The following is a 26,394-nucleotide window of genomic DNA, read 5'->3' as shown; positions in this document are numbered from 1 at the left end:
TCTACCCCCTCTTTCCTAAGTGTTCCCTAACTGAGCTTTCTCAGTCCTTGAATGCAACCCTGCCTCCAGCTCTCCCCCACCTGGGCTTGATCACTACTTCGGCTTGGCTGACTTTCCAGGTGCAAGCAGGGGAGCTAATTGGCCACTCAGGCCCAATAACCCTTTGCTGCAGGTGGGTGGGGTGAGCCCTCCATCACACCTGTGTTAGGTCTTGGGGCTAGGTAGGGACTCCCAGTGCACGCTGCCTCCCTACATTACTCTGATTTCAAATGAATATGAGATTCTTCAGCTTCTATCCAAAACTGTCACTTTATGCTACTAAGATGCTGTATCCCACCCTTGAAGTAGCAGTACATCAGGGGGTAATTATATGATCCTTATATAGTTCATACAGTAGTTAAAAGAGCTTTGGGATCCTTCGGGATGAAAGAGGCTACATACCATCGTTCTATAGGAAGATCAGATGTTATGTGAAGCAGCAGTTCAGCTATTTCTGTTGGTTGTAATTTCAAGCGCCTGGGACTCTCACTTCTAGGAGAGAAGCAACTCTGCCGTTACTGTTGCTACTTACTGCCCTACTGTCTTCTGGTACCCAGATGGGAAAATGCAGCCATTTGGGGAGTAATAACCAACTGCTGTTTCAGCCAGACCCGCTGGCTCATGCCTCCCAGTCACCGCGGCCTAATTTAATGGCGTGTAACCAATACGGACAGAAAGCGGAGTGTAAAACTCGCAACCTAGTGAAAAATAAGCCAAAGAAAAGGATGAAAGGTCATGTGAAGGAAGCAGGCCATTGAAGTGCAGAGTTCCTTGAGGTGAAATAATAAAACCTTCTGTTAGAATTTAGCTTGAGCATCTCTTATTTTTTCACTGCTATACAGTCATTTAATTTTTTAACCAGAACTCAGCTATTTTTTAAAAACCGAAAAATGATCGTGCACTCAGGATGTGTTGCAAAGTGGGGCCCTTCCCCAAATCTATTCAACTTCAGATGTACGCTCCCCCCCACCCCTTTTACTACTAACAGACCATTAGGTCAAGAGTTATGTGGATAGACTTGGTTTCAGTTGATTCCTTGGTTGACATTTTTCCACAAAGCAAAAATCACCATGCTCTTTGACACTGCTCAGAAGAGAGCCAGGACTGAGATATGTACTGACAAGTTTTCTAGAGGAAGTTTGCACGAAATTACCCTGTTGTATGTAACCACCAAAATTAATTAAACACAGAAGTTTTTACATGATATACCTGCCCTTCCCCATGACAGCCTGCCAACCCCCACCCTGTGCTAAGATTATTTGCAACATCAGATTTCAAATGTTGATGTAATTTAGAAAGTACTACTCTGAAAAGTGTGTGTGTGAAAACAGCACCTTCTTATTCAACAAATATGGCTTTTGTGTATTTAAAGTCATGTATGCCATGTTAGTGACAAAACAAAGATTTTACTAGTTTTTAATCCCATTTAGTCAGTCACACCAACAAAGCTTTAAGAGAGTGAGCAGGATTCTATTTCTTCCTGTGGATGAAATGATGGACCCCCACCTATCAATTATACCTGTCCTGTGCAAACTCAAAGACAACAATTAGGTTGTGCAGATGTCACTGAGGCATAATTTCATAACAGTGGGGTTGAATAGGTATCACTGAGGGCCTAAACTGGTATTAATTTGAGGAAAGGAAATAACCCAGCTTGACTTTCAGATCCCAGATTGAGTTTGCATGGCTGTCAAAACTTTGTTTTACCTCTAATCTGAGCACATTTAATAGTGACATCAATTAAAGCAATAATTATGGAACCCCACTGTATTATTTTTACTGAATCACTTTTCAAAATAGGAACACACTTTATTTAAGAGGCAACAGTCAATGCCAGAGATGTTGCCCCAAGGTCAGACTCTATGTGTGGCAGGCTGTCGATGGAAAAGTTAAGATTTGGAAGAGGAGCTAGACTCTCCCCAGTTTCACCATTTGTTAAAGTGCATAGCAGGTGATTATCATTATTATTTGTAAAGCACTGACAGCATTCTCAGTACTATATGAGACCGTTCCTGACCACAGGTGCTTACAGTAATCCAAAACAGAAGATGTATCACCTCTTGCTACATACAGTAGCAGTGTCATGCTCAAACTTGGAGAATTAAAAAACCTCTAAAAAGTTCTGAATCCTGTAATAAAACCCCAGAACATGCTCTTTGGCAGAAAATGATGCAGTGCAAACCTCAACGTAACGTTGCCTGACCCAGAAAGGTCCTCTAACCCCCCAAATTGTGTAAGGAAGCCAAGTCTAAAGAAATCTGGCAGATATGCATAAGGATGAACCTACCTAAGTGAATATCAGGCTTTCCCCCAGCATACATATCATGTGTTTTCAATAAAACCAACCAACCAAGCCCTCATCTATGATCACGCAACCCCTTTTTGAGAAGTAAATTCAGTTGGCAAGTCACCTGCCAAGTCAAGTGTCTATAACGCAATCTAATGGATGACTAAATACACACATTCCTGCATTGGAGATTTAAATAATCCTCTAGAACTCTTCCCAAAGTACAAGAGACTCTTTCATCAGAAAAAGACAGACAGGAAACATACCAGCGAAGAATGAACAAACTACAGAGACTGGTACAATTTTGTATTCTACTATTATTATTTAGGTTTCAGAGTAACAGCCGTGTTAGTCTGTATTTGCAAAAAGAAAAGGAGTATTTGTGGTACCTTAGAGACTAACCAATTTATTTGAGCATAAGCTTTCGTGAGCTACAGCTCACTTCGCTTATGCGCAAATAAATTGGTTAGTCTCTAAGGTGCCACAAGTACTCCTTTTATGATTATTTACTGATTTGTATAGCATCTTCTGCAAGTATCAAGGTATTTTAAAGAAATAATGAAGTAACTGATGAGATCATAACAGACTACCCAAATCAAATGAAAGCAAGGACTGGCCAAGGGTTAGCACTGACTGCCATGTCCCTGCACTGGCCGGGGACAAGAACAGTGCAGAGGCAGCATATTCAGTACTTTGGGGAAGTAACGCTTCATATCATGCTGCGGCCAACTCTCTGGCTAACCTGGAAGCTGTTTTGATGGGTTCTGAGGGGATATCCCCAAAAGTTTCCTCAGACTAGGAAGACGACTGTGATGCAGGACCTGTGGAGGAGGGAGAGGAGGGAAATTCTACCCTGAGATTGGGAAAGTGAGGGAGAATCCTAATGTGTGATCACAGTTAGATGCTGATTTTGAAAGGAAGGCTTTGAGGCGTGGAGATGCTCAGTCTCCAAGATTATCTGAATTTGTGATTTGAGAACCCCCTCTTTATCAGGCATGAGAATAGGTTATTTTCACCTACTCACGTACCATAAATGAAGGGTAAGGGGAAAACTGATGGGGAAAGTAAGAAAGGTTCACAGAGAGACAGATTCTGATCTGTTGTTATTTTGGATGTATTCTAGTGTAAGTACTCTGAAGTCAGTGGAGTTACTATGGATTTACACTGGTGTAACTGAGATTAAAATCTAGCCTATTATCCCTTTCTGAGAGTGTATGACTTTGCTCTGCAGCAACAACAGTGTAATCATGAGTTAAGGCAGTACATGTTATTGACAGCTGGGCAGAAGTTTCCCACAGAGATTACAGTACCTTAGACTTTTCATAACTGGAATTTGATTTGAAGGTATTAGAAGGAACAAGAATTTTCCAATAATATATATGGGGAAACTGAGTAATCACATCTCCCATGTATGGGTAGCAGATTAAAGTTTGTACTTTAATTTGAAAGCAAAAGTGCTCCATCATGTTCTGTTTCAGAGTAGCAGCCGTGTTAGTCTGTATCTGCAAAAAGAACAGGAGGACTCGTGGCACCTTAGAGACTAACAAATTTACTAGAGCATAAGCTTTCGTGGGCTACAGCCCACTTCATCAGATGTATAGAATGGAACATATAGTAAGAAGATAGATATATACATACAGATAAGTTGGAAGTTACCATACAAACTGTCAGGTTTCAGAGTAGCAGCCCTGTTAGTCTGTATCCACAAAAAGAACAGGAGTACTTGTAACACCTTAGAGGCTAACAAATTTATTTAAGCCTAAGCTTTCGTGGGCTACAGCTCACTTCATCGGATGCAAGTGAGCTGTAGCTCATGAAAGCTTATACTCAAATAAATTTGTTAGTCTCTAAGGTGCCACAAGTCCTGCTTTTCTTCATACAAACTGTGAGAGTCTAATTAGTTACGATGCGCTTCTGCTTCCAAATCAGGGACAAAGAATCAAAGTAAGGCTGTCTCTTCCTTAGCATTATTCAGGAGATCTCCCACCATTGCCCCAGCACAAGTAAGCTGCACTGCTGGGAGCAATGGTGAAGCACTTGTGCAGACAGAAAACAGGCATTTTTATCACTGTTATGTAACCACGAGAGTAGCAGGCCAAATTCCTAAAAGGCAGACAAGGCTCCAGGCTTTCAGAAGTGGGTGATCAGGTCTCACTTCTCAAGGAAACAAAGGGCACTTGAAAACTGTCATGTGTTTTAATCACTCAGCACTATAAAATGTGTTAACAGCTCTTGAAAGATTAACCAAGGAAGTTGGCTGTTTCTTCCTGAAGTTCATTCTGGCAACTACCAATATATTTGAAATGCACACCTTTCAAATACTGGCCACTCTCTAACCTTGGAAAAATTATGCTTCTGCTTTTTTTTCCCTACAGACAACCAAAGATTTGATGGAGTAAAGGTGTTGTGTATCACTGCACCTCATGTTGCACTTTACAGATCAAATCTTTTTCCTTGCAAACATAGAAGACACCTTTCCCATTATGTAAAATAACTACTTGCTCACAGCCTGAAGCCTTGAATTGTAAAAGCTACAGACTCCTACCTATACATCTTCACTCATCCTACAGCCCTCCCTCAGTTGCAGAAACATACCTGATTCCCCCCACCCCCTCCCCAAAAGGGTGGATATATTTTTAAAACTATGTACAAGGTTTATCCAGTAGGTGTTTTCTTCCTTCATTTTCAAAGGGCTGCTCTGTCGGTGCAGGTGTTTACTATGATCACTGCCTAATGGAGGGAGACAAAGCTTGGGACGCCCCTGAAAAGCCAGGGCAAAATGTGTGTGTGAGAGGGAGGGTGAAGGGGAGAACTTTGAAGGATCCAGAATCACCCCCTCCCATTCACAGATCTTCTCCCCCCTCCCCCGCCTTCTATGAACAGCGTGTGGGAGAGTTTCCCAGGAACATTCAGCGGGGCGCGAGGGGCACTGTGCTCAGCTGCCCCCTAGCGTTTGCTGAACTGTGGGCCACAAGCAGTCCAGAGGGGTCTCCTCTGTGCGCGGTGCCAGGAGACAACCCGAGCGCTGAGCCCCACGGGTTTGCGCGGATCGGATGGAGACACACGAGCTTGGCGCGCAGGGTTTGCGGGCTAGGCAGTCACGGCTGCTGTTTGCGGCTGGTACCGGGTACCCCCCAGGAGCCCTGGGCATGGGGCAGGACCGGTGTGCAGGCGCCGGCCGCTTTGCACTCACGTTGGGCTCCCAAAGGCCGCGGGAAGGGCCGAGGGGCAGGAGCCCGGCCCGAGGCCCGCAGTGTCGGGGATGACTGGGCCAGGCACCGGGCCGGGACACCGCTGGCACTGGAGGGCGCACGCAGCCCGGGCTAAGGCCTTGACCCCCGCGGGTTTCTCTGCCGCAGCGCTGCCAGCCAGGCCCACGCCCCGGGGCTGGGCTGCGGCGCTGCGAGGGCGGAGCAGCGGCGAGCGTCCGGCTCCTTGTGCCTGCCCCGCCGCCGCCGGCGCCGCGCCGCGCCGGGCCCGCCCTGCAGGAGCCGGCTCCAGCCTGCCCGGGCCGCGGCGTGCGGAGCTCCAGCCCGGAATGGAGGAAGAAGAGGAGGAAGAAGAAGAGGGGCTGAACTGCAGAGCGCAGGCCCAGGTGACCGGGGGCGCGTCTGACCCCGCATCCCGCAGCGCAGCGCCCTGCCCGGCTGCCGCATCCCCCAGCGCCCGGCTCCGAGTCCCGCATCCCCTAGCACAGCGCCCGGCTCCGAGTCCCGCATCCCCTAGCACAGCGCCCGGCTCCGAGTCCCGCATCCCCCAGCACAGCGCCCTGCCCGGCTCCCGCGCCCCCCCCGCTAGCGCCCGGCCCCGCTCACCTCTCCCAGCCCAAGTGCATCGCAGGCAGCAGCTGCTCCGCTCTCACTCGGCGGGGCCGTAGGGCTCGTACAGGCAGGGGCACCTGCCACCTGCTTTCCCCCGCCCCACAGTTCCCTGCCCCGGGCCTGCCCCGAAGAGCCAGCGCTGGGCACTTCACCCGGCTCTTTGCTGCACCCTGCAGTGGCTGTGGGGCACTTTCCCCGCGGGCAGCCTCGCAGGGTCTTGCTGTGTCACAGCACATCCCCGATTCTGTCAATTGCATCCTGACTGCCTTTTGTTGTTGAGAGCTCCATGGGTGGGACTGTCCCTTACGACTTAGGGCCATTGTAGGGTAAGAGGGAAAAAAAAGGTAAATCCCTTTGCTGATGGACGAACAGAAAATGAGTTCTCTGCCTCTGGGGCCATCTCCCCTAGAGCAGCACTTACTACCTCCACGAAAAGCGTGATCCTATTGTTCATGCCTACATAGCATCTCCTGCAGGCCTCCGGGGTACCAACTTCCCAAGCCTAGGCGGCAGTCCCATTCACCAGTGAACACTAGAAAGACGAGACAGGTTTTAAAAGACAATCTAGCAGAGAAGTTGTCAAGGTTCCTCCCCCACTCTGAACGCTAGGGTACAGATGTGGGGACCTGCATGAAAGACCTCCTAAACTTATCTTTACCAGCTTAGGTCAAAACTTCCCCAAGGTACAAAATATTCCACCCTTTTTCCTTGGATTGCCCGCTACCACCACCAAACAAATACTGGTTACTGGGGAAGAGCTGTTTGGAAACGTCTTTCCCCCCAAATACTTCCCAAAACCTTGTACCCCACTTCCTGGACAAGGTTTGGTAAAAAGCCTCACCAATTTGCATAGGTGACCACAGACCCAAACCCTTGGATCTGAGAACAATGAAAAAGCATTCAGTTTTCTTACAAGAAGACTTTTAATAGAAATAGGAGTAAATAGAAGTAAAGAAATCCCCTCTGTAAAATCAGGATGGTAGATACCTTACAGGGTAATTAGATTCAAAACAGAGAGAATCCCTCTAGGCAAAACCTTAAGTTACAAAAAAGATACACAGACAGCAATAGTTATTCTATTCAGCACAATTCTTTTCTCAGCCATTTAAAGAAATCATAATCTAACACATACCTAGCTAGATTACTTACTAAAAGTTCTAAGACTCCATTCCTGGTCTATCCCCGGCAGAAACAGCATCTAGACAGACACACAGACCCTTTGTTTCTCTCCCTCCTCCCAGCTTTTGAAAGTATCTTGTCTCCTCATTGGTCATTTTGGTCAGGTGCCAGCGAGGTTACCTTTAGCTTCTTAACCCTTTACAGGTGAGAGGAGCTTTCCCCTGGCCAGGAGGGATTTTAAAGGGGGTTACCCTTCCCTTTATATTTATGACAGAAGTACTGATTAAAAATCACAGTGAAACAGACAAGTACAAACCTCATACAAGCAGGGGGGCTGGAACAATTTTTATAGTGGGGGTGCTGAGAGCCATTGAACCAAACTGTAAACCCTGCATAGACTGTAAAAAGAACAGGAGGGCTTGTGGCACCTTAGAGGCTAACGTTTATTAGAGCATAAGCTTTCGTGGGCTACAGCCCACTTAAACCACCTCGAGCCGGGGGGTGCGGCAGCACCCCCAGCACCACTAGTTCCAGCACCTAAGCATATACCTCGCCCCAGTAAACAGGGAACACACAGGCAGACCCTCACCCGATGCAGAATTGCTGATCACAAACTGTTAGGAGAAAGCACAGTGAAAACTTAGAGAAAAGCTGTGCAACCCGTTGTGACAGGAGAGAGTGAAACTGAAAGAATTCATCTGCTGCAATGTACAAAATATGAAGGTGCGCAAACAAGATACACCCTCAAATGACCAGAAAAGGACTTTCCATTCAAAATCAAGAGAAAAATTGAGCATGATTGTCGGTGAAAGGAAAGAGATGGCAGAAAAAATAGCATCCCACCAAATCAGAAATTCACAATATCTGTAAAGGGCCATGGAATAAAACCCTGGTACCCTATGGAACCCCTGTCTGAGGGAGACATTTAACCGCAGATGGATATTGTTTCTGTGTTTTAAACTTTGTCAATGCTTGTATAATACATTGGTCATGTCAGTAAAGACTTTTGTAGGGAGCTGAACTGGTGGGAGCTCTAACAGCTGAGCATGCTTCTGCAGTGATATTTCCAGAATGTGGAACTGACTTTTAGAAATGCACACATTAAATCACTTTGGCCATTCTCAGCACTGCTGCTGAGAACCAGCCCTGAACTCGCTAACTGCAATTACTTCTTAAAATAATTTGTAGGCACTTTAAAATTTAAAATCTCTTTGTGTGATTATTTTGTCTTTTGGAACCTTTCCTTTTTAGATCCAGTATTATGTCTCCTGTGTTCACCTATTATCATTCAAACCATCCCAGACAAATTATTGGGCCAAGTGCCTGTTGAACCATTTTATATTTCAGCAGTAGAAAACTATCAATATTTTCTGTCTTTTTAATACATTTCTATTTGGTTTACCTTAGCTTCAAGGCAAGGTCCTATTTTTTACAGTATGTGCTGCTGGGATTGGAGGGACTTTCCAATATGGCTACAACATCTCCATCATCAATGCTCCAACTACAGTAAGTGCTCTACTGGCCTTTGCAGCCATCCCCTGAGACAGTGAATCTTGTGAGGTCTAAACTCTGTTATCCTCACAGGGATCCTTAGTCTGGGAAAACACAGGCATATTTTGCCAAAACCCTTCAGCCAGTGACTACTAAAGGTGGACAGTAAAGGAAGGATTTGTGTCCTTTACATAGTTAATAATTTAACTCTTGCATCATGGTAGAGGTGCTGCAGCTGAGACCCAGAAGGGGTTATGACCACAGGATCGCCGGTCTGTACCTTTTTAAATCAGTCATAACTTTAGCAAATATAATTCTGAAACTTTCCAGTCTTAGAAGAACATTTGTTACAAGTTAGATAAATTTGTCTTACTTCATAAAATAATAATTTTTAAAACATTTGCAAAACCAGGCTACATAATACATGACAACCACTTAACTGATTCCCTGCTGGTGAGCTCTCTTGGGGTTCTGTGGTAGCTGAAATATACCGCATACTACATGCTGTATGTTCGAATGGATCTGGAACTTGCTGGTGTGACTCTGGGGGACATGAAATGATTGGGAGAGAAAGGTTAGTTTAAAATGAGTTATGCACTGAGCAGCCCCTTTAATTTTGCTATTGGGAGCATTCAATGTATAGGATCCAATCCTGCATCCATCAAAATCAAGCTTGGATTGAGCCCATGAAATATATTTAGATCATTTTTTTAAATATGCAAGATAATTTCACTTTGTAAAGGCAATCTGTCTAGTACGGCTTCTTAACAACTAAAATTTTATAGGGGGATGTCAAAAATACAGCTTGAAATTGAATGCTTTCTTCAAGCTGAACTGTGGAGTCATGATCATCACGTAAATCATACCTAATATGAAGTAAACCTTTGCTGTTTCTCAGGGATCTTTATTTTTAATCCTACAGTAAAGTGACTCTTGTCCTTCACTTACAGTACATTCAGAGGTTTATAAATGAAACGTGGCTAGAACGCACAGGCGCATCTCTAGACAGCGGTGTGATATTGCTAGTGTGGTCTTTCATTGTTTCTATCTATTCTCTGGGGGGACTCGCTGGAGCTCTCATTGCAGGACCCATGGCAATCAAGCTGGGAAGGTAAGAGGCCTTTGGATTTTCACCTTGAACTTTGTAGATCGTTTTTCATTAATCGAGTGCCTAAACATTTGGATGTTAAACTGAAAAGAGCCCAATTCCAAATTACCCAACTCAGCTGAAACACATGAAGTTCATTCTTAACCTAAGAAAACAAGACCATACAATCTGGCATTAGCCCTTAAAGGAATCTACCTTGAATGGTAGCATTTCAATTCTCATCATCCAACACAGCACAGTACTTTGCACCACTGGAAAAATGTCTAGGTATGGCTTTCTGCTCCACCAGCATAACATAACATACAGCAGGCAAGTGTGCAGTCACCAGCTTCTCTTCATCTAATTTAAGCAGGAAACAGGCACAGAATTAATGGAGAGCTTTTCTCCAAAATGGAGAGTGGGAAGCGGTAGGAATGCTGCACGGAATCCATAGCTTGAGGCAGCATAAGGTACTTACAAGAGGAGCGACCCTGGGACAGTTGCATCACAGAGCACTGGTCTGCAGTCACTTTAGTTCACACAGGCCATTCCTGCTTCTCAGACTGAAATATCTTTAAAATGTGGTTATCCATTGAGTCTTTCAAGTTCCTTTTCTTCCCTGTGCTTGGGAGCCTATAAAAAAAATCTGTATTACCCTTTCTGCAGATTTCACACGTGGTATAACCTCCCCTTCTCTCTGAAAGAACAATCAATATTTTTATCGTGAAACCACAGAAAGTGACACTGTACTTGCCTCTCTTTCCAGCTCTAGTATGGCATTCGGTAAAAATTGCATCTCCCCCTTATGTACTGAAGGAACCAGTTTTACCATTTCAGGAGGTAATCATGGGCTAAGTAGTGGTGCTGTCATCCAGAACTCACCCTGTTTCTTGCAGATGTTCATAATGATTTTATGATTCTTATGTTTCATTAAAAAGGGATTTTGTTAAATGTAAGAGCAGGAGCAACGAATCAGGATTATCAGTGTGATGATGCCCTCCTGGTTCCCTGAATCTGGTCCTGCAATCATCAGTTATCTTCGTTCACAATGAATTCCACTCCAGTTGAACCGTCCCTAACTCCGCCATGCACTGTGCAATGCAGATGACAGTTTATTTGCCAATGTCAAACCCAGTTTTCATAACTGGACACTTGCCATGTAGGCACCAGACAGAGGTATTTGGGCCCTAAGTGCCCATCTGAATGTGCTGCTATAGAAATGGGCACCCTGACAAACTTTCAAATTTGGAAAATTGGACTGCTGTGTCCCACCATTGGCTCTAATAACCAGACCTGGTGAAATCTGACCCTTCAGTTCTGTTTTTATTCTCTCCGAAGGAAGACATCGTTGCTGCTGAATAACGCGTTTGTGATCATAGCTGCAGTCTTCTCAGGGTTCAGCCGGATGGCCAAATCCTTCGAGATGATCATGCTCGGCAGATTTTTCACTGGAATCAATGCTGGTAAGGAACAGTGATACTATGGTAATGAGGACTTTAGAAACAACGTTTTAATATAAATGTCTGTGGCATTAAAACGGTTTCTGATGTGCTCTGCAGTCCCTGGTGCTTCATTTGGCATTGAACTCATGACCCCTGGCACCAGAAGAATATGCCAGTCTCCTTTCCCTGCCATCCAGAGGTGACATAAACCTGGATTGTCAGCCAATATATGGCTTCTTCCATGTAACATTTCACAATATGCTTCTGAAGCATATTATGCAGAAGCCCTTATCAAAGTCTATGCCTAATATCTGGGTACTCCAGAAACATACCTACACACGCAAGATAATTCTCCTAAGGGCTATTTGTAGTGACAAGAATTACTTGCACATATGGAATGTCTGTATCATTCAGCTCACCACCGGAGACTGGTTTACATACTCCCAGGTTGACTTGGTTAATGGCCGTTGCTTCATGAGCACAGAAGAGTTAGTGCATTAGCAGCTCACTTTTGAAGATGTGGGTCCCCACGTCCAATATTGTCACAAATTGAATATGTTTGATCTCATACTAACCCCTAATAAAAAGGATGGTTTTGTGGTTAAGGCACTGGATTCAATTCCCAGTTCTGCCTTAATGTGAGATCTGGGGTAAGCTATTTAATTTCTTTGCCTCAGTTCCCTATCTGTAAAGTGGGAATAACAGTACTTTCTTTCTCCCACCTTTTGTCTGTCTTGTCTATTTAGATTGTAGCTCTTTAGGGCAGAGACTGTCTCTTACTACACCTAGCAAGGGGGCCTCAATCTTCCTTGGGGCCTCTAGGCTCTACTGTAATATAAAATAATAAGAACAGGATAGTGCCAGGAATGGAATAGCAGGGAGTGCTGCAGGTTATATTCTGGGGTGTAGGCCAAACTATGCTGGAAATCTTCCATTGAGCTTACCCACATGTAGGCCTGACCGTAGCCCCTGCTTTCCACTTATGCACATTCAGTTCCACACACACATACCTGCACTTTGCTGGTGCAAACACCCCCCTCAGCCCTTGAACACTTTTAGCATCTCTGTGAACACTAATGAAGAAATGTGCTCCCTCTCCTGCAAACCTGTTTGAAAAGCTTGTGTGTTTACAAATTCCAACACTGGCTTGCATGCAAGGGTTAGACTTTTTAAAGAGCAAACAGCCAGATATGTGCATGCACCGTTTTGCATGACGCAAATGGAAGCCATTTAGAGGTGTGGCAGAAAATTTACCCCATATCTGCCTCTAGCCAGCACTATTAGTCCCTCACTTTGAGGGCACCAAAATTAAAATAAAGCTGCAGCTTTAATAATGCACAGTAATGATACTCTATGTAGCTTTAAAAATGTGAAATTGCTTTTCATTAGCCCGCATTACATACTTTAATACATATTTACCAAAACTGACACAGTGAATTAGAGGGAATGGAAATATATTGGTGTAAGTAACAGGCATTGAGAGATCAGTGTAAGCAGCATACTCTGTAACAAGCAGAGAGAATACAGCTAACTACCTCATCTAGGGGCTGTTTTAATTTTTCTTTTTTCTCTTTTACATCTTGAGAGCATAAGCTGAGGTCAGTGTTTGTCTGTCTTCTCCAGGTGTGAGCATGAACATTCAGCCCATGTACCTGGGGGAAAGTGCTCCCAAGAAGGTCAGAGGAGCAGTGACCTTGACTTCTGCATCATTCACTGCCCTAGGGTTGGTGCTGGGACAAGTTGTTGGAATTAGGTAATGTATAGACCTCCCTATGTTTCTGATTCACTAACTCTCTTCTTTCTTTCCTCTCCTGTCTTCTCCTGCTCAAATGCCTACGTACCCCTGGGACAGCATGATGGTTTTGAGCCTAGGGACCAAATTCAGCAGTGACATCAGTGATGATGAGGGCTGTCCATAAATCATATCACAGATTTTTTCGTGATTTTTCAGGACCCACCCACTGCTTGTAACACTTTGTGACACTGAAATACACACACAAAATTAAGGACTTACCCACCCTCAGATGTGTCACCTAATTTATGGGTAGCCCGGTGTAGATTTTCTGGGTGTAGGTGACAGCACTGTTTTCACTCACTCGGCATTCAATGGATGTACAAAATGAGCGCAACTTGCATGAATCTGGGACTCTGTGGACCAAATTCTGCTGTGACATGGACTTCAGTGGGAAATCTGCCTGTGTACCCCAGGGCTGAATGTGGCTTTGCATGTTAGGGGAGAAGATGTAAGTGCGTATGTGTGGCAAGACTTGTGTTAGTTGCTTTTCCTGCTACAATGCCACCACTGCTACCCTTGGTGGAAAAGCTGCTTTCTTTCATACCCATTGACTATCAAAGGGGGGTAATAACCATACCTAGCTCTTCATCAGTGGAGCCAAAAGCACTTTACAAATGAGGTCAGTGTCATTATCCCCATTTTACATATGAGGAAACTGAGGTACACATCAGTGAAATGACTTGCCCAGGGTCACGCAGCAGAGCCAGGAATAGAACCTCAGTCTTCTAAGTCCCAGGCCTATGCTCCATCAATTAAGCCATACTGCTTCCTCCAAGTTACACTCCTTTGCCCCTTATACCCAGTGTGTAACTTGCACCACCATTTATGCCACCTCTGATTTTGGCCCAGGAACACCCATGGGAGTTGCACTTTTTTATTCCAACTTGCATTTTGCCTTGTGTCAGAAGAGGCTCCACATGTTTCAGAACGGGCCTCCTGAACATAGTCAACTTGTAAACCTGCTGCTCTGTCAGCCCCAAAATATATGCGCTGCCCCAGTGTTCCTGGATCACCCCTGTCCATTAAACTGTACACTGCTTACTTTGATCCGGCTACCCTGAAGTAGCAGTAGCATCTCCCTGTTGTGTGCGACAGTCACTGGGGTTGATCCAACCATCCCAGCAGAAGCAGAACAGGCAGCCAAGTGTGAAATGTGAACAGAGGAAAATGTATATGGGTGAAACCTCACGAGTGGAATGAAAAACCCTCAGTACCAGAATGATTACCACACTGGATCTTCAGCCCAGAAAGACTGCTACAGCAGTCTTCACCACCACCCTCTTTGAGCCAGCCACGTTCTAAAAGTGCACTCTCCCTCCCTTCCCTTGTGCTTAAAATGTTCCAGGGAGGTCTCATTGTTCTGGAATTCCCCCAAATTCCTCTATCCTTGGATATCTTATTTCCCCATCTAGACCTGTGAATGAATTCCTTCTCCCAACGAGGAGATTTTTTAATCATGTCCCATCTCTCCAGGTTGGCAGGACAGCTTTTCCTTTAAATGCAACTGTCCAACATATAAAAACAGCAAGATGGGCTATAGTTTTGGTGCATGGGTTAGTGGGAAGTTGTGGTGTGACCCACAGCATCACAGTGTGAGCTTTTGGTGTCCCTGGTTGTGACTGTTCAGATGGAGTTCTCTAACCCTCCATTATGTCTCTGACCTCCTGCTCTCTTGTCACATCGCAGCACCAAACCAACCTCCAGGCAGGTGCCAGTCCCTCTAAGGTGGAGGCAAATGGCATTGCTGTTTCATAGGTTACCTATCAAGGAGTCGCTTGTGAGGCAGAAGGCCACATCACCTTCACTTTCAAACTCAGCTGCTTCTCTTGCATGATGCACAAATCATAGAATCACAGAATAGCAGGGTTGGAAGGGACCTCAGGAGAGAGATGCCCTATGAAACCCAGAGAGAGAGTCAAACCCAGCTCTCCCACACCGCATTGTGCTGCCACCAGGTCACCCAGACAGCTCCGAACACTGCATTTAGTCTTATGAAATATTTGATTGATTTATCTTAATTATGTTTTATTTTTCCTCAGAGAACTATTAGGGGGAGAGGAGAGCTGGCCTCTTCTTTTGGCTAGCAATGTGGTGCCGGGTTTGATCCAGCTGATGACTCTGCCTTGGTTACCAGAAAGCCCGAGGTACCTCTTGATTGACCGAGGTGACAAGGAATCCTGCATCTGTGGTGAGCGTAAAGTGGTCGCGTCAATGTCCAATTCAGGGGGCAAGATTTACGGACCATGCAAACAAACTGATGTTGGTTTTGTTGTACATTCTTAATATGTTGCATAGCTTAGTCCAGCATGTTTGGCCTGGAGCAAGCAGCTTGAAAGGTACGTTTTTTTCCCACAGTCAGTATTCTCTCCTGTAGTGCTACTGGCCTCCTTTAGCGAGTACCAAACGCGTTAGCCCAATCAATGTCTAGGCCACTTTCTGCTGAACATTTAGGGTGACATTTTTCAAAATAGAGGCCCATGTTCTTTGTGCATAAAATGCGAACACAAAAGTGTAACCTTAGCTGCATGTGACTTGGATATTGCGAAGTTGGCAGCCATCTCACCATTTGTGTGGACAGTTGCAATAATTGTACGTGCAAACAAGCATGCACTTGTAGCTGGGCACAGACCGGGGCCTCCACCTTTTGAGAATGTTGCCCTCAGTTATGCTTTTTGGTAAGTTACCATAAGCGTCACGCAAAGGGCAGGCAGGGTAAATACGTCATTATTTCTTTCTTCCAAACTAGAGTGCAGTTTACACGATAACTAGTTTTTGACCTGTTAAGGTACTTATCTGTTGCTGCAAATGACTTTTTCACTACATATAGTGAGTCCAAAGGCAATTATGTAACCTGTTCTCTGTTTAAGGAGACCTACTTAACTTTGTATATAGTCTGTAACTATGATATCAAAGAAAGGCTAGATGAAGATTTCAGTGACCAAATCTGAATCCTCTTCATATAAGGAAATTTGTTGACATTTGTAACATACAGATCTCCAGACATGGACCAGGTTGGAATTAGTTTCCATTACACATGTGCTGTGCACCAAAAAATCTTAACTCCCTTAGATTCATTGGAGAGCTACCATAGAGTAATATTCTCTCAATAAGAGTCAGAAGCATGGTAGTTGAAATTGCACTGGTTGGAAATATTCCCTGATAAGAAAGTTGCATGGGTTTTGTCATCCCTTCTCCCCAAAGTCTCTCAGACTTTCTAATAGTTTCATCAAGCATAGCACATCTTGCTTTCTCTGCTTATCAAAGGTGGTTTCTTGGATCACAAAGTCCTACCACTACACTGCTTTCTGTGATTGTCACTTGCCACCCAATCCCTCACTCCCACAGGGAGATGAATTGATGAAGTTAAAGTGCTTCCATAAAGTAGATAAACGGCACCTTTTCCCTTACAGCACTGCAGAAGCTGAGAGGTAATGATGACCTGAGCAGTGAGCTGGAGGAAATGCAAGCAGAACAGGCTGCCATCAAAGGTCAGAGGGCAAAGAGGCCGTGGGAGCTGTTCCAGAATCCAGCTGTAAGACGGCAGCTAATAACTATCATTGTGCTGAGCAGCGCCATGCAGCTCTGTGGAAATGACTCGGTAAGCACGATAGCCACCATTTCATCAGCAGGTATCAGATGTGAGACAACAATGCAAGGAAGACTGTCACTTTTGGAGCAAACAGAGGCTGAGAATCTCCCCCTGTTCTGTAGGGGAAGGCAAGTTAGCCTGCTTCCCTTGCAGAGTTCTTCTTGGTGATCTCCAGAGAGCATTGTGAACCTACCAAAGCAGGAGGAATGATGGAGATAATTGAAATAGGAGCAGGTAAAATGGTGGCCTAAAAAGAGAGGCGGGTAGAAAGGCTAGGTGGTCCTTGCTCAGATGTCCCCCTAAACTGATGTGGCAAAAACCTTTTGCCATCCACTCATGGGCGGGAAAGGGTGGATGAGGAGAGATCATACTGAGATGCCCAAGAAACTAGAAAACAAGAAAATGGGAACGTAAATGCAGTAACAGAAATATTTGCATACTGGTCTTCTGAGATATCAGGAAACATGAGGTGGCAGGGGTGCCTGGCATTGCTGATGAGTGACCCATGTCATATCTGGTACATGGGGCATAATGGAAAGGGTCATTTTTATTCTGGGGAGAGGTCTGTAGTTGATGGACTTCTCTTTGCCTTCACTATTGAAACAACATTTCAGTTACTTTACGGATCTGTTTTGCAGTTGTTTGCAGAGAGCATTTCATTGCTACCATCAGATGCAAATATCAGGTGTTTGGCTGCTGAATGCACATTACTGAATGGATTGCATATGGACACTGTGGAGAAGCCGTTTGAATGGCAGCACAAGTAGCCAGTTCTCCGGGTGACAGTGTTACTCTCCAGATTGGGAGGGGGAATGTGGCGTCTGAGGGGGTGGGACTGGCAGTGATGTGCAATTCCAGGGCAATTTCTCTTACAGTTCACTTTCTTTTTTTCCTAGATGTATTTTTATGCTTCCTATGTGTTCCAAGAGGCTGGAATTCCATATGAGAAAATCCAATATCTCATTATCGGCACCGGGTGCTGCGAATTGATCACAGCCGTTACTTGTGTAAGAATCTCTAATGCATTTTGCTTATGTGAGCAAACCCCACCGATGTACATCAGGCAACTTTCATACCTACAATAACTTCCTTCCCAAAGAAACACTTTGCTGTATAAATAATTTGTAATCACTAAATCACAGTGTTCATTTTCAGGTATTTTGACATCTTACTTGAATACTTTAAAAAGTGCTGTATTTTTAGAAGGTGTTTGCCAGAAAAGGGTTCTGTTTGAAAGTGTTTCAGTGGACTCCAGCAAAGATTTTTGTTTGTGACTATGACAATACTGGAAGGTATCGTAGTTCTCCTGTATCCCCAGTCTCTGAAGTCCAGCTTCTCCAATTAGACATAAATATTTAAAATGCGACTTACCTACTGGAGCCAGAGTAATTGTTTGTCTTGACCGTTGCTGTGGGCAAGGCCTCGTAGGTTAGTAGAGAATAGCATTTTTAAAGTTAGTGGCTGGAGACAACAGTAATGTAGGAGCTATCTAGAAAAGACCAGTGAATGCTACAACTGGAGCTCTCCGGTTCAGTTCAGTTCAGTTGGCTTACCTCCACTGCTGCAGAGACGGACTCTTACCTTTCAAGTCATGGCTTGCAGTCTTTGCATCTGCGGTCTGTCTTCACAGTGCAGCATCCTAAGAACACAAGTTAGGGACTGTACTGTAAAACCGGTACTGTTCTGAAACCCTGTCACCTTGTGGCAGTTTACACTAAATGCGGCACTCCTAGAGAACGTGTTTCAGAGTAGCAGCCATGTTAGTCTGTATCTTATTTGAGCATCAGCTTTCGTGCGCTACCGCTCACTTCATCGGATGCATCCGATGAAGTGAGCTGTAGCTCACGAATGCTGATGCTCAGATAAATTGGTTAGTCTCTAAGGTGCCACAAGTACTCCTGTTCTTTTTTAGAGAATGTGTTGTATTCAGTTGTACTGATATTGTACGTTTTGGTCAGTTTTCTTTCCTGTAAAATAGACAAGAGAGAAAATAAACTTAAACAGAGCCAGAGAAACAGACCCCCTGTCTCTTTTGCTTGGTACTTTGCAGTCACAAATTTCTCTTAATTTCCACTAACTTGTGGGAACTCACATTTCTCTTCTGGATGCTCTCAAAGAATGACTTTATTCCCTCTGCCTGCGATCTCTGGGGCAGCACACAGCTTGAGAGGTGGATGAATTGTCTCCCGGAGAATGTCAGCTTTTTCCTTCATACATGCCTATTTGCAGGAAAAGGGTTCAGACTGCAGTTGTGACAGATTCTTGACATCTCCTTATTGCCCAGCCTGACTGAATCTCCTCAACACAGTCCTTATTATTGCATGAGTTTCTCTTCTTCCTAAAGAACGGGTAGTGCCCCGGAAGTAGGTTGCCCAGCAAGCTAACCAATGATACCTGAAATGGGAGAGAGGGAGGAATGTGGATGAGAGGCATGAATAGCTAAGTGTCCCGTGTTGCTTTGTTTCAGAACGTAATAATAGAGCGTGCTGGGCGGCGGTTGCTGATTCTGGGCGGGTACAGCCTCATGGCAGTATGGGCCATCATCTTCATGGTTGCTTTATCCCAGCAGGTAAAATAACTCTATTGAATTATCTAAGTGAAATGGATTCTGGTTATGCCTCTGACACAGATGGGGATATTAAGTAGGGGGCAAGTAATTATAAGTGCCTTAACCTATGTTCCCTTGTTCTCTGTGGAAATAGAGTCGGATAAGCTGGATGCCGTACCTCAGCATGGCCTGTATTTTCGCTTATATCCTGAGCTTTGGAATTGGACCAGGTCAGTTGTCTGAGGTTTTTCGCTCAACCCTTGTGCGACTGCGGGGGCTGAAGACTGTACTTAGCCACATCACATTTGAATGAAACAAAGGGACAATACATTTTGAACACTCACTACCTGTAGTTTCATCAGCAGTGCTTGTAGGCAACTGTGATTGTGTCTCAGGGTGTGTAATGACAACCGATCATTCTCTGGAGCCATTTCTGTTTACGTTCTCTTGGAGTAGACACAAAGTGTGAAAGGAAACTTGAAGCATAAAAACAACCTTGTGTAGGTAGTAACTTCTTGTCTAATTTGTGACAATAGGCAGCAGTTCCTGGATTTGCTAACCAGTTCATTAGGACTATAACCAAGTGCTCTTATTGCTTCACTCTTTCACTGTATGGCTTTAAAGGTTGTTGAGCTGTATTATTTTGTAATTTCTTTGAATATAAATTGAAACACATTTTCACGTGTTTTTTTAACTGATGAGCTTGCCGTTTTTCTCAGAACCAGGCAGTGTGTACAGGTGTGGTTGTGTGTATGCACATGATGTGTACTGTGTTGATACGTAATGTGGACATGATTCTCTGCTCATGTCAATATAAAACAGGTGCAAGCAAGAGGAGAATCAAGTCTAACTGTCATAAAATCATTTGGGTTGGAAGTAACTTCCAATGAGTCATCTAGCTCATGTCCCTGCAACGTCTCAGGCTTGATTACATTATTTTTAAGCTGCCCATGCCAGTCTAGCCTTCAAAATAAGGAGTGATTCTGATTACAAAACCTTTCTTGGCAGCTCATTCCATTGCCAGATGGCTTGTATAATTAGGCAGTTCTTAATATTCACCCTAAAACTTCCCTGGTGCAGTTACGTCCATTACTATGTATTCTGGCCGTGTTGACTAGTGAGAATAATTGGCAATGTAATCAATGGTCCCTGTCCTTTTTATATCCCTTTACATATTTGTCAGCATATGTTTTCTAGTTTTAACATTTCAGACATATTACAAATTTGTTTCCAAATCCTTTTTCTAGCTGGTGTGACAGGAGTTTTGCCGACAGAGATTTTTGATCAAATGTCTCGTCCAGCTGCTTACATGATCTGTGGCTCTCTGCTCTGGTCCAATCTCTTTGCAGTTGGAATGGCCTTTCCATTCATTGTGGTAGGTTTGGAAGCTGGTACAGCCATCTACTGTTTTTTAGTTCACAAACAAGTGCTCTTGCACTGCAGCTTACAGCAATGCTTACTGGAAGAGACTGGGTCTGAAGTATCTGCAAGTCTCAGGGAGCCAGCACTCCAGCTCTGTCGATAGTGACTTTGGCTAGAAGTTGTGACTGGAGTAGTTGTGAGCTCTCTCTTAGCCAAGATTCCTACTGCTTCCCTATAGTGATTTCTGCTGGAAGAGGCTGGGGTTGGAATAGTTTTGAGTCCCTGACAGCCAACATTCCCATTCTGTCCCCAACTTGGAAAGGTTGGGAGAGGAGACTCCCCTATTCCCTAAAGTGACTCCTTTGGGAAGAGGTTGGGACTGGAGAGATTGTGGGTCTTCACAATAAGTGCTCCTGTATTATGTCCAACAGTGAATCCTGAAAAGAGAGTCTGTTTTTACATCATTCTTTAGCATGAGCTATATTGAGGGTTAGGAGAAGGTACATATCTCCCAAACTTTCCCCTTCAGTAGCTACAATCTGTTGCCAGTCAGGACCAATGTTTATAACACAAACGAAGCAAGATAATATTGTCAGAGATAAGTATCTTGCTGTTAGTCCTTTTAGGGGAGAGCTGCTTACTCATGTTTGTAAGATCCTTAAGTCAGTGCAGAAATATTTCATGACTGAAGCTATTATATGCAGGAGAGGATTTGTAGAGGGGATTAGCCTCATACTGTGGTACGTTTCCAACACTTTTCCTTTTTTTCTCCCTGCAGGAAGGTCTTGCTCACTTCTGCTACCTTCCATTCTTCACGGTTTGTGTCTGCACTGCTCTATATGTCAGTTTTTTCCTTCCCGAGACAAAGGGGAAGACCTTCCTGGAAATCTCCAAGGAGTTCAGCAAGCGCAACTTCAAAACTCAGACACGTGAGAAGTTTTGGAAAGGCCCTGAGGAAATCAAATCCACTATGTTATAGTCTGGGAATAAGTAAAGGTGGCTGGTGGTTGGAAAATATCCTGAGATGTTTCTCTTTTCTTAAGACAGAAGAGGTGGGGGTTAAGGAGAATACACTGCTCTTGGTTGTGTAGTGAAAAGTTTTCACACTAAAGCAGGAAATTCAGTTGATGTTTCTTGTTCACTTCATTTGTTAAAAACAGTTTGCCCTGCATTTTTGCTTAGAAGGGTAGCATTTATTTATACCACAATGCCCTTTGCCATCTCTTGGGAGCATCCCCAGTGATATGCTACTTAGACAAACCATTTTGAAAGCTTCTTTTAAAAAGAGTGGATCACACTGTATATTATGATTCCATTTATTAATGGCTTATAAAGGGTTAATAAAATATTAATAGATGTTATACACATGTTACAGACATGAGTACTATGCATTATAGATTGTTGTAAGCAGAAGGTGTTATAGATGGTTATAACTAGGACCCTCATTAAATCACAATTTCATGGAGACCTCGGAAATCGTAAAAATGCCCCCGGCCCCAGACCATGAATGTTAGTCGATTTCAGGGACAAAATGAATTTTACAACTAAATTGAGTCAATTTCAAGGATAGAATAAATTTTACACATAGTAGTCAATTTAAAGGGCAGGAAGAATTTTACAAGTAATGTTAGTCAATTTCAAGGATGGAATCAGTTCCCAACCTTGAAATTGACTCAATTTAGTTGTAAACTTCACTCCATCTTTGAAATTCACTAACATTAATTGTAAAATTAATTCCACTCAAACGCCATGAAATTGAGTACTTTGCCATTTAAATTGTTGTGGATTTTCTAAAAAAATAAAATAAAAATTCTGATTGCACAAGGCTCTAGTTAAAAGCCACCTATTGACCTTCTGGCCTCTGTAATAATCTATAATGTTTGATTAACCACATATTAAAATCTGTCAATCATTCATTAACCCAATAATTCATTAATCTTTTACAAGCCCTTTATTCATGGAACAGTAAAATAGAGTATGAGCAAATAATGTGTTAATTTCTGAAGATTTCTCCCCTCCTCTCTGCTGTCCTTTTTCCATCAAAGTCATCACTTTTGATTTATTTTTAATTTTAGACAAATACTAAAGAAATCTTTGGAGCACTTTTATTGGGGGAAATATACACCTAACAGGAGCAAATGTAACTTCTGACTGTCTTGTCCTGCACAATCAGCTTCTGTTTTCCTCTCATTTAGCTACCCCGCTAGTTGTGGTTCAGATAACCTCATCCATTCAGAGAAGGGGCACTGGTGCTGTGTGTGTCAGTGATGAGATTCAGTTATTGGTTTTTGTAATCCCATCCACTCAGGTGCAGCACAGGGCCGTTAATCTTTCTGAACGAGAGTTGATTTTTAACTGCAATAGGTTTTCCAGCCACATAATATGGGAACATACGTGCCGCTTGAGAGCATGAGTTTAGTGAGTTGAAGCCTAAAACACCATGATATGTTATTGGTTTTGATCATGCCACTTATTCAGGTGCCCTAATCTGGATTTAAGTGCCTGAGTTTAGACACCCAAGTCTGAAAACTTGGGCCAAAAAGTTTAGTACTTAAAAAGGGCCTTCATTTAAAGGTGGTACGTGCCGGTCTAGAGAATGGGGTTTCCCCAGAATTAGCCATTGATTGTTTGATAAATGCAGTGATCCCTCATAGTGTGCATGTTTGACAGGCAAAATTACAGACACATTAGGGGTGCAGAAGTACTCTGTCATGCCTTGCGCCTCAGCTGCTCCAGGTGTGTCTATACAGACTGTTGTGTCATCACTCCCATGAGACAAAGGACTGATACATCTCAGTGAAAGTTTAACGATTGGTTGGTATTTTTCAAGGCTAAATGGCATGTATTTGGGAACCCTAATTTAAAGTGTTACAAAGTGGTTTTATATTCTGTTTCTCTCTGAGCAGTACCAGACACCAGTTTAATACTTAACTATATTTCTTCTTTAGTCCTTCTTCACCTAAACAATGTCTACCTCGCTATAATCCTCTCAACTCTTTGCCTCTAAACTGGACTCTGAAATAAGATTGGCCTTAATATGATTAATTAAGTTCTGTTTTCAGAAGCCAGATGACATTTTATTTCCTCATCTCAGTGCTCATGTTGTTTATGGTATAAAGTGTCTTAAATAGCCACCAACCTGTTGAGCAATAATGGCTGTTAATCATTTAACAGATTGGGAAGGAAAGCTCCTCCTCATACTTAATCAGTGACTTGTTATACACCTGACTTTGGGGCATTGCTTTTGGAATTATTTATTCTGAACTGGTTCTCTTCATAGCTTGCTTATAGTGGTTCATGTACATTTTAAAACGTATACAGCTACTTCTCTTGAACTGTTTGTATGAGAGGCTCATGGGCTCCCAGGGGTGCTCTTGATACTTCTCCTAGGGGTTGGTTCTTCATGTAAGCTCAGCCAAGCGCAGAGTAGAGAGGGGAAGCTGTCAGAGAGCCAGTCATGGCCTCCTTATTCCCAGTTATGTGCATCCAGCTCAAGTGCAAGCTGTAGTGGGCAGCTGTAACTTACACCGCCGCTGGAGAATCAGACGTAGCAAAAGCCTTGTTCCACCCATTCCATTCCCCTGTGCCCACTGCCCTTCCTCCTCACCATACAGGGAGCGGAGGTTCTCGTAAAACCAGGTAATGAAGCCACAAGAGCAGAGCAGCCTTTTCCAGCTTTACGCCCACAGATTCCCCCTATTTGTGGGTAATTTTCCAGTGGCAATCTCTGGCTGCTTTAGGTAAGCTGTGAAGAGTGAATCTGGCAGTCCAGAAAATCTGGCTCATAGAGTGGAGCCCTTTCCATGGTACTGAGGTTTGCTAGCACTGAAATGTTTGCCTGCTATAATAGCTGGCACCTGTATGTTATATCCTGCTTTAATGGGCCAAAACGCATACCTCGTGTAACTCCATTAAGGCTTTATAGAATCCATTTGACTTTAGTCCAGTCCACTCCGCTGGTGTCTCTCACTGCTTTTTAAAGGCTTGACGAGGGTAAATGGTTGCTTTTGGGGTTATTCTTACCAATCTTTGCTTGAGAGGCTATAGTGAAACTGCCTTTTCTTCCTCTCTGTGACATTCTGGCTGTGTGTGTCTGCCTGACTCCCGCAACCTGACCAGTCCCTCGGAAGCCAAAACTGAAATGCTCCCAATACGTCAGGGACATGGTCAGCATCTGCCAGCCAAGTGACAGAGGCGTGCCAGATTTCAGACATCTTTGGTGCCACGCTCCTGGCTGCCCTCCAGACACCGTGCTGTGTCAGTTAACCGCTCACACAGTGAAAGTGTTGTGAGCTTACTGCTTGGGTTAACAGGAGCCCAGAGGAACAGTCTTAGGGAAGCAGGAGCTCATGGGGACAGCAAACTCCCCTTCCAAGCTCTGATTCAATTTTCTTTGAGCACTGCATAGATTTCAGAATGGCTAAACATTATGCACCTTGCCCAGCAGTTATTCCAGCATTGGAATCCTGTGTTTCACCTTTGAATCACTTACTTCTTAGGGACAGATTTTTACAGGTATTTAGGCACCAAAAGCGTCCAGGAGCCTAACACTCATTGAAATCAATGAGTTTTAAGCACCGAGGTGATTTTGAAAAATCCCCCTAGATGCTTAACTATCTTTAAAAATCTGTCCCTTAGTGACCAGGTATTAAATGCACCAGTGCTTATTAGTCACAGGGCTTGAGACTAACATTTGCTCTCTCAGTCTCATCTTTAATTGTGCAATAAGAAACTTGGCTTTGGGCTGAAGCATTTCCTGTAGATTTATCTACCATATGTGTTTTAAGGTACCTAGCACCTTGGTACTTGTGCACCAAATTGTAGGTGTCGTGGTCAGGGATCTTCCCAAACAGCCCCACTTTCTCTTACCATGCATGAAATGAAAAAGCACAGTTAAATGTTCCTGGAAGCCAGGTATCGCTGGCCAGATGCCAGAACAATGTATGTTCTTATGGCAGATGTAGCAGTTTGTTTGTGTTAGGTGCATTGTGTTCCGACAGTAAGCAGGATGTTCCCAACAGTGAAAGACTCCAGGATAGCACCGTCATCTGTACTATCAAAAGTCCCATACACTATACGAACCATTTTAGCAACCCGAGTGCAGGACATAGCCAGGGCTCCTCGTTTAGTACATACCTATTACTGTAGTTGTTGGGCATGTCTGTGAGCTCCCTCTGTGTTCTCCTCCAGTTTCTATTTATAGCCTGAAAGCCATAATCCATCCAGCTCTTCTCTTCTAATTTTGCTTGTGTAAAAGCTACAGTAGGGCTGCTGGCTAGTCACAAAGGAGCGTGTGCAATAGAGAGAGACATTTGTTGCCAGACAGCTTCATTTGTACAATTATTTTAAAATGGCAGAGTTTAAAAAAACAACAACCGTATTCTTGAATGCAGTGAATTTAAATGTGAAGTCCTGAATGTCTGTTAATATCATGCTGGACATGAATGGAAAAGACGATTTGTTATGTAGAGAAGGAAGCTGCATGAAAATTATTCTGTATTTCAGTGTCTAAAGTATGTAATATATGAAAGGATAAATCTGAAAATTGTTTGGTATTATTGTTATTGTTGAATCGTCTTTACACACACTATTTATTTACCTACTGTTTGGGATATCTTTGCTAGTAGACAGTATAAGCAACATTTACATTTATACACTAGTACGCAGGCACTGGGGCAAAATCATAATCTTCCAAAAGTGCCAGCAGAGCTTTCATTTTATTTATTTGTTCTTTGGATTGCAGCAGTGCCTCTGAGCCCTGGTGAATGATCAAGCTACTGTACTAGGCACCACATGGACGTAACATGCAGCATG

General features: G+C 43.8%; 1 protein-coding gene across 3 annotated transcripts; it reads left to right on the top strand.

Annotated features, from left to right (window-relative positions):
* Positions 1-2,006: 2,006 nt before the first annotated feature.
* Positions 2,007-26,129, top strand: LOC140898664 (solute carrier family 2, facilitated glucose transporter member 11-like). Of its 3 annotated transcripts, none has more exons than XM_073312822.1 (12): positions 2,007-2,622; positions 8,674-8,772; positions 9,708-9,868; positions 11,183-11,307; positions 12,910-13,039; positions 15,121-15,269; positions 16,492-16,679; positions 17,567-17,677; positions 19,138-19,239; positions 19,373-19,448; positions 20,466-20,593; positions 21,359-26,129. In XM_073312822.1, exons 1-12 carry the CDS (start codon positions 2,602-2,604, stop codon positions 21,557-21,559), a joined length of 1,491 nt encoding a protein of 496 aa, XP_073168923.1. In that variant the 5' UTR covers positions 2,007-2,601; the 3' UTR covers positions 21,560-26,129. The 3 variants fall into 3 exon arrangements, with proteins under 3 accessions (XP_073168923.1, XP_073168921.1, XP_073168922.1); XM_073312820.1 differs by lacking the exon at positions 2,007-2,622 and adding an exon at positions 5,083-5,921; XM_073312821.1 differs by lacking the exon at positions 2,007-2,622 and adding an exon at positions 5,083-5,921 and having other exon boundaries at positions 8,674-8,773; positions 9,817-9,868.
* The last annotated feature ends 265 nt before the right edge of the window (positions 26,130-26,394 follow it).

This window comes from Lepidochelys kempii, chromosome 15 (genome assembly GCF_965140265.1).
Source record: "Lepidochelys kempii isolate rLepKem1 chromosome 15, rLepKem1.hap2, whole genome shotgun sequence".
Classification (NCBI taxonomy): domain Eukaryota; kingdom Metazoa; phylum Chordata; order Testudines; family Cheloniidae; genus Lepidochelys; species Lepidochelys kempii.
This window is presented reverse-complemented; position numbering and strand designations above follow the sequence as displayed.

Coding starts and splice junctions, on each gene's coding strand:
- LOC140898664 (XM_073312820.1), top strand. CDS start 5,589: ATGACTGGGCCAGGCACCGGGCCGGGACACCGCTGGCACTGGAGGGCG. Junction 5,922..8,673: donor ACTGCAGAGCGCAGGCCCAG/GTGACCGGGGGC, acceptor GGTTTACCTTAG/CTTCAAGGCAAGGTCCTATT. Junction 9,869..11,182: donor ATGGCAATCAAGCTGGGAAG/GTAAGAGGCCTT, acceptor TTCTCTCCGAAG/GAAGACATCGTTGCTGCTGA.